Source organism: Lactuca saligna, chromosome 7, assembly GCF_052625555.1.
Source record: "Lactuca saligna cultivar CGN05327 chromosome 7, ASM5262555v1, whole genome shotgun sequence".
NCBI lineage: Eukaryota > Viridiplantae > Streptophyta > Magnoliopsida > Asterales > Asteraceae > Lactuca > Lactuca saligna.
Genome location: NC_136423.1, coordinates 35,576,167 through 35,584,919, shown reverse-complemented (window position 1 = coordinate 35,584,919; position 8,753 = coordinate 35,576,167). Strand labels below are relative to the sequence as shown.

The window sequence follows — 8,753 nt, the reverse complement described above, 5'->3', positions numbered from 1 at the left end:
ATATGAATCTTATAATTCTCGAGGTGTTATAGATGTTTCTGAAAAATTCATTTCAACGAATATTAGAAAGATGGTTGTTTTCAATTAGAATATATTTTCTTTTTGTGTTGTATTTTGATTTTTGAATGAAATTTTAGTTATGTATTTTGCAATATAATATGAAAAAATATAAATGTTTTGCTAAAATTTTTGTCTTTAAATTTTTGGGCCTATTTTTTTTAAAATTGCACCCGACTTCCAAAATCTCCCGCCTTGTATAAGCTGCTAAAATCTAAAAATAATCAATCTATAATGGCTTTCTTACCGGTTTGACCTGTAAAATATGTAAAGAGCAAAATCATATCAAGTGTTTATGGAGATAATTAATAAGATGACATGGCCATCAAAGCCATTCCGAACATATTTTGGGTCCCAGACGAAAAATGAAAAAAGACCCTCTGAATACATAAATTTCATGAACTGTTTTTATAATAACTCGATATTAAAAGAAAATTGCATATACTAGCTTCTAAATATAACATTTTTTATTACAAAAATTCATACATTCAAAGAAAATATATTTTCTAGCTTTTCGAGATGTAAAAGCATTAATAATATCTTCAAAATCGATATTGTCTAACATATCATTAATATAGTTTATAAAATGTTTGGACCCTTTTAAAATATGGGTCCTGAACGATCATTCCTATCGATCATTTTCTGGGACGGGCTTGATAATTTAGCTTTACAAATGAAATAAACAACCAATGGAGATGGATTGCATGTGATACAATATTCATTGCTACCTAGACTTTCAGCATTGTGTTTTATTTGGGGTTGTATTCGCCCAGTGATTGGATTTTATTAGATTCACCTTATTATTTAATTGAACGCCATGCCCACCGTCCTCCATTAAAGCATTCGTGACCTGATCTCGTTTGACTAGTAAAGTTGATATCCATATATTTGGTTTTTATTGAATCAAAGACACATATCTGTATACTTTTCCCATTTAAAACGGTGCAATAAATTGTTACATTTGCGAAGATGCATGCTACAAGTATGATACACTTATTAATCCAAATTGACTGGGAACGAAAAGATTAAAACTTAAATACATGATTAATGTCACACAAGTAAATGAAAATAAGCTAAAGCCAGAAACAACACAGAATCTTGATGCATTTGATCGCATTAATAACGCAATCCGCTGCTGCCCATTAGCAGTGTATCTATCATCATTTGGTGACTTTTCATCTGATTCTGTAATTTAAACATTTCAACTTGAAACGTCATTTCATTCATCGGAGCTTTCTCTATCACCTTCGCTGCCACGCACTGAACATGCATACCATAATCACAACCCGACATACAATAGTACATACAGTGTTTCTGCGCAATCCCACCTCTACAGACATCGCATTCAAACGTTTCGTGTGGATTCACATGAAGTAACGAAAGCGCATGTTCATGATCTTCCCGCCGGACAGTTTCCGGCAAGTTACAGCATCCCACATGTGCGTCATAGCCACAAACACCGCAGTTATACAACTCACCATCGCAGACCATACCACACACATCGCAAGTACATACGATATCATCAGCGTAAGGTGGGTTGGGGAGGTAAAGTAAAGGGTGGCTCGGGTGAGCCTTAAGTTGGATCTGCTTTGGTGGATCAATACTCTTGTCGGACTTAGGTTTAAGGTCTTTATAAGCACAGTGGACATGGAGGTCGAATTCGCAAATGGAGCAACAGAAACACATACCTGAACCAGTTTGATTACATGAGTTGCATATGAAAGAACCGGCGGTGTACGTTGAAGAAGGGAACAACGAGAGAGGGTGAGCGCGGTGTGATGGATGGACCAATGATCTTGCTGCATCGAAGCATTGGTCGTGAAGGAAAAATTTGCAACGGCGGCAAGAGTAGACCGGAGTTCCGGTACAAGGAAGTTTGCAGCCGGTACAAGTGAGTTGTGCAGCTTCCAAGCCTTTGTGGAAGGAAAGATTGTGTGGGTGGCTAAAATGCTTATACTCTTCCATATTTGGTGAGATGGGATGTTGCAATCACAGGTGAGGTGTATATATATATATATATATATATATATATATATATATATATATATATATATATATATATATATATATATATATATATATATATATATATATAATGTAAAGAATTAAAATAAATTATTCTTCATCAAAGTCGTAGAAGACTTGTACGAGGTAAATTGATCCCGATGTATCTCCTAAAATCTCGTCCTACTCTGACAATCCAAAGTCAACCTAACATATAATAATGCTAGCGATTAGGTCTTACCTCAACTCAATTATAAGAGCATCTCCATTGACTTTTTTTTTTTTTTTTTATAATTTATTAATATTGAGTTATTGACTTTTTATAAATGAACACTTATTATTTCCATGGAGCATAACATTATTTGCTTATTTTTATTGATTACTCGTTGAGTGATAATATAGTTTAACGTTTGTATATTTTACCTCTTATCTTCTAATTATATTTTTTTCACCCTTTTATTATATTTTAGTTTTCAATTTATTTATTTATTTAGTAGTTAATTTGATTTGTCATTTTATTTAATTTATCGATCAAATATTTTGTAACATCTTACGAACTTTTAGAGGTATTATAAAAGTGTGATTAATATAATGTGTGTTTAAAAATGACCAATTAAATGGAAGGGGTTATATAGAACATTTTAAATACATAATGATAGATTAGTTAAATTTAAATAAAAAGCTAGTGGAAGAGGTTAACCATTGGAGAGAAAATTTATTTTAAAGGTTAAAGTTCATGGACTGACGACGTGGCATTAATTTTAAGCTATAGTATAGTTCAACCATTAGAGATGCTCTAATCCATTAAACTCATATAACTTCAATGGATTATCACATCACCATTCCACTCACTAAATTATTTTACATATTAAACTTTATCTAGTTCAATGGATTGTCACGTCATATATTATGTACTTGTTACTTATTATTATTTTGTAAATGATTCGTTGGTATGAAATTAAAATTTAAAAACTACAATAAAAAATAAGAGTAATTAAAAATTACAAATTACAAATTACAAATTTGAAATATAAAATAATATATATATATATATATATATATATATATATATATATATGTGTGTGTGTGTGTGTGTCTGTATGTGGAGAGAGAGAGAGAGAGAGAGAGAGAGAGAGAGAGAATAGAGTTTAATGGTGACTGAATTCCTCATTCTATTGAATTTCAAGTTATCAACCATAATGGCAATTAAGAGTTTAATGAGATTCAACTCCCCATTAAATTCTCATTGGAAATGGTCTTAGAAAAAGTTTCAAAATTCCCTTTCTAAATTGTTTGTTTTATGAATTTTAAGAAATGTGTTTTGTGCTATTTTTCACAAATTATTACAAAGGCCAAAAATGGTGAAAAATGCTCACATGTAACACTCACTATAAAAGTTAGGGTTTACATTGTAAAAGTTTACATTAGAAGAAGATGAAACTAGACATATATATTCAAGAAGCAAGTTAAGTTCAAGTTAATCCCAGACACCAAAGTTAAATTTCTAGGCACCTAGTATATGTTCTCGAGACCAAACATATGGCATGATATGTGCGCCGAACATAATTATATAAGGTTGTTACACTGAAGATCCTGAACATTCTTTCACATACAAAAAAAATTTAGACATACATATACATAAATATACATACACAACACACACACATACACACACACACACACATATATATATATATATATACACACACACACATGCACGCACACACATACAAGACAGAGACATATATACACATACGTACATATACAAATAGATATGCAGACATACAAAAAAAGAGAAATAGAAACACAAACCCACACATACTAAAGGGATTAAAGTCAACAATAATTAAACAAAATTATATAAGAATTATGTATCCTAACAACTGCAGATGTCTAAGCATTAGATAAACCAAACAAACAGATCCAAGAATGCAATTGACCCTTTTTTTGCATAAACATAATCAACCCAATCTTCATGAACCCGTAACTGATCCAAAGGGAACAAAAGTTCTTTATTTTAAACATTATTAACCCATTGATGCCTCTTCATTCTTTGGCATCCACCTTCATCTTCGACCCTAGCTAACCCTAATCCATTATTGAGCATTCTTGAGCCATTCGTGTGTGTTTCGGTGTTCATAGAGGAATAAGAAGGAAATGAGAATATCTTGGAAGCTTGGAGCAACCTTGGATCTGGGAGTTTTGCACCCTCCTACATCTTCAAAAGCCATAATTTTATATATTGATGCTTATTTGGTTATATCTAGCTTGTATGATGTTATTATGTGCTTTCGTCCCCAATCATTGATGTTCTTGAGTATGATATGCTGTATATCGAAATAGATTGTCCTTCCAGACATTTTGGAGTGTCTAAGGTCATAAAAATCAATCTTGGTCATTAGTTTCCTTCCATGCAGGGATTATAATGTCTTAATGATTTGAGAGGTTAGGGTTTTTAGTGTTGATCACCTCCTAGCCATGCAAAGTCATAAAGTTGGGAACTTTATGATTTAAGATGTTATTTTGGGTCTAGATATGGGTTTTAGATGAAAGGGCTTAAGGTATTAAGCTCTTAATAGAAAGATAAGTTGGTTGGAACGTACGTTGGGCGTACGCTAGAGTACCATACGTGTACATGTTCAACAAACCATTTTTGGTCAAGCCCCTTGTACACCGTGTGTACAAGCTGAGTACGTAGGGCGTACTTAGTTGAGTTGACTTGGCTTACCTTTTTGACTTTTGCCTTTGAAAAGGATTTGACCAAGTTTTACCTAAGGGTATTTTAGGTAATTTGAGTTATAGTTGAGATTGGTCACTAATTGATGTATAGGTGACTGTACAACTGATATTCAGATCAATGTCCTATTCAACTATCTTTCCGGACTGAGAGGTGAGTTTTCCTCACTTTACTTGTGGGTCGAAGGCACCAATATCGTTCCACTAGGTTATGTGCCCTGGTATACATGATGTTGTTATGATGTAGTGATTTATCAGATCTGTATCCTGGTATATAGGATTTCATTATGTTATAGTGATATGTTACATCTGTATCCTGGTACATAGGATGTTGTTACGCGGTAGTGATTTGTAGATCTGCTTGATTTTCCTGTTGATTGGTTAAATGTTTATTTGTTGTTTATTTCGACATAATATGTTATGGGTTATGGCTTTAATGTTATGTCTGTGAGCCAACAGACTAGGGGTAATCCAGCTCGATGGCTGTGGACCTGAGGGTATTCGAGTTTAATGATTGATTGGGCTTGTTACATATTGTTATTTCAGTCTGATGACTGATTGAGCCTATTACATATTGGTATTCCGGTCCGATGACTGATTGGGCCTGTTACATATTTGCATTCCAGTCTGATAACTAATTAGGCATGTTACATGCTACCAGTTCGATGATTGATTAGGTCGGGGGTAATCCAGACTGATGGTTGTGGACCCAAGGGTATTCCAATTTGATGACTGGGTAGACCCATCATACATGATTGTATATGTTATATGTTGTATGGTGGTACTTTGGGGGACCTCTCTAAGCTTTGGCTTACAGTTTCAGTTTATTTTTTCAGGTACTTTAGATGATCGCGACAAGGAGAAGGTGTGATCATGCACATCATCCTGGATTTGATGAGATTGTGATTTTGGGATACTCTGATTCACGTTTAAGACTTGTGGAAACTATCTTTTGTAAAAGCTTATGGTTTTGGATTGGTTTTAAAAATGAAAAATTTTATGTGGATTTTTGGCATGTTACAAGTTGGTATTAGAGCCCTGGTTTGAGTGAAATGGATGAGCATTTGTGTAGATCCATTTTCAAGCTATGGATTTGTAAAAAATTTCAAAATCGTTTTCAAAATTTTTTCCAAATTGATTACAAATGTAAACAAAGAAGGGGGGGATGTGTACGATTAGCCGGAGCAAGAAAGTGTACCCCAAGATACCCACATTGTTATTTTCTTATGATGATTATGATAGAACTGCATGCTAGTGGTAGGCTAGGGATCTTTAGGAATCGCATGCTAGAATTTCCTCATGTATGATGTCTAATAGCCTAGAAGAATATCTTGTATTCTAGATGAAATTGACATGATTACTATAGTTGCTTAGTGTATGCATCATAGTTGTACGTAAGTAAGATTTTATAGCATGAGAATGTTTGATTTAGCCATATTTCCTGTTCTTGTATGATAAAGGTCTTAGGAAAGAATAAAGTATTTGACTGTCTTTGGGATCTAGCATTATGTATGATTAGCATGCACGGGTGACTGCAGGGTTGGTGGAAGTTTCATGAGTGAGTACAGTTTATATCAGGCCAGCGTGAGGAATAATTAGCCACTCTTGAGAGAGTAGATGCAGGATATATGTGTATCCTAGATGTTTGGGCCTAGTAGTCAGGAATTACATATAAAGGTCTAACTGATTTTTATGATATCCTATAGTTATTTGGTTCCACTGCTCGAATGGTGCTTGTTTTCTACTTTGTGGGACTCATATTGATATGAGTTAACTAGTAAATGAATATGCTAGGTTTCAAAGGTTAAATAATTTTAGAAAGATAGATTCAGCCCTATTGCACAGCTCTCTTTGAGTCTAACTGTTGTAGTGTTGGGTCTTTTAGTCAAAATATTATTTAGGTTTTGTTGCATGTAATTGTATTCATGAAGTGGTTAGCTAACATTAATAGGGGTTTTCAACAGCTGATGGTAGGGTGAGGTGGAGATCCTATGAGAGCCTAGGAAGTGCTTTAGTGTGGTTGCTACGTTGTTAGCGGGTGACTTAGAGGACTTAGAGGACTCGATATTAACTATTAAGAAAAGTATGGATAGGTGTGGAAGGTAGTATTACGCCCGTACTACTAGAAGCATTGGATCCATACTTGAATCGAGGGAAGTCATGAGGATTATAAGGAACTGGTTGATGGTAGATAACATGGTTTGATACCGTGATATGTGACAATGTTTTTGTATATGTCGATCTTGTGGTTATGGTTGTTCAGGCTGGGGATGGGCTGGGTGATGGTTTGCGCCTTAGTATCCATGTCAGGTTAGATTTGAAGGGTGTATACCTATGTGAATTAGTTAATTTTAAGGTCTCGAAGGCCTTACCCGAGGTAGTGCGAGTAGAGTCGCGAGACTCAAGAAGAAAGCCATTTATATGATTGGCTTGAGGATTGTAGCTGGAGGCTAAGTGACTATCAGACGCTTTGGAATATCACTATCTATAGCAGGGGTTATGCTTTTCTAGGTTTTCATGTTCAGAAGAAAGAGAGAGCAGACATGTGACCTTCAGAGTTGGGGGGTAGGCCCATCATAGGGCTAGATGGCTATAGTCTTTGTTGGTAGAATATCAGTGTGGGAATGCTCAATACGACTTTTGTGGATTGGTTGCCTTGATATGTGATCAGGGATCTGTTTTCTTTGGATATATGTGTTGGATTAGGTTTCTAAGCCTATAACTATAGTTGGTATGTATTTGACCCGAGAGTAGCATGGTCCATTTGGGTTGCATATCGTCGAGACAATTTGATAGGATGGACTTTTGAGAAGAGGTTATTTATGATTTATTAATATATTATAAGTTCAAATTATTAATATGAAATCAAATGATTTAATTAGTATTGATCAAGAATTAATTTAGTGATCAAAAGAGACTAATTAAATCAGTGGGGACAAATTGTGTAAATTATATATATATATATATATTGGGCTTATGATACATGATGGACTAAGTTTATATATGAATCCATAAAGAGTTAGTCCACTTGAATCATGGATCATGGATAATGAGCCCAAGAGTATGGATTAGGGTTTACCTATGACTCTTGGATTCCTAACATATATATATATATATATATATATATATATATATATATATATATATATATATGTGTGTGTGTGTGTGTGTGTGTGTGTGTGTGTATGTGTGTGTGTGTGTGTGGCTAGCTAAAATCGGAGGCCATAATGTTCTATGAGTTCATGAGCCGATTTTAGTGCTAGAATACTCTCTCAAAATTCATCCTTTGTCCAAGGTGTGTTGTGATTCCATTTGAGGTGCAACATTTGGGGCACTAAGTTCTTAAAGGCCAAAACTACAAGCTAAAACCAAGAGGTAATTCTATGACTCATTATTATGTTGTTTATGTCAATTGCATGCTAGTTGTACGCTTAAAGGTTTGGAAACATTATTGCATTTATAATTAGAGAAAACATAGATCCAAAGCTGTGACATCCCCAAAATCACAGCCATAAAAGACCGGTTTCATTTATGCTTTTAGAATAATTTCAAAGTAAATCCTTTTGATTTAAAAGAGTTGCGGAATTTGTTCCCAAAAACAAAATGTGATAAAATAATATTTACCAAAGCATTTCATAAAGAAATGTAATTTTCATTATATAATCAAAACTCGGGATGTCATGTTCCGATGCAGACCATAAAGCATAAATGATAACATTACAAGCCGTTCAACAAATATATACATATACAGACTTGTAAAAAAAATAACTTGATGATTCATCCATCTTATGCCCTTGCGCCACTTCTTGTAATACAAATAAAACTGAGTGGGTCAGGCTTGGGAGCCTGATGAGCATATAGCATTTTCAACCCACAATAAATAATTATATTTAATTCCACCAACCAACAATAACCCAATTACCCATTCCCGTTATTCTCACTTTACGTCCCTAAAA

The 8,753-nt window shown here is 34.1% G+C and overlaps 1 protein-coding gene across 1 annotated transcript; it reads right to left on the bottom strand.

Moving 5' to 3' along the window:
- Positions 1–971: 971 nt before the first annotated feature.
- LOC145005654 (protein VACUOLELESS GAMETOPHYTES-like) lies at positions 972–2,023 on the bottom strand. Its single transcript, XM_078964768.1, has one exon. The coding sequence runs from the start codon at positions 2,020–2,022 to the stop codon at positions 1,174–1,176; it is 849 nt and encodes a 282-aa protein (XP_078820894.1). The 5' UTR covers position 2,023; the 3' UTR covers positions 972–1,173.
- Between the last annotated feature and the right edge of the window lie 6,730 nt (positions 2,024–8,753).

Coding starts and splice junctions, on each gene's coding strand:
- LOC145005654 (XM_078964768.1), bottom strand. CDS start 2,022: ATGGAAGAGTATAAGCATTTTAGCCACCCACACAATCTTTCCTTCCAC.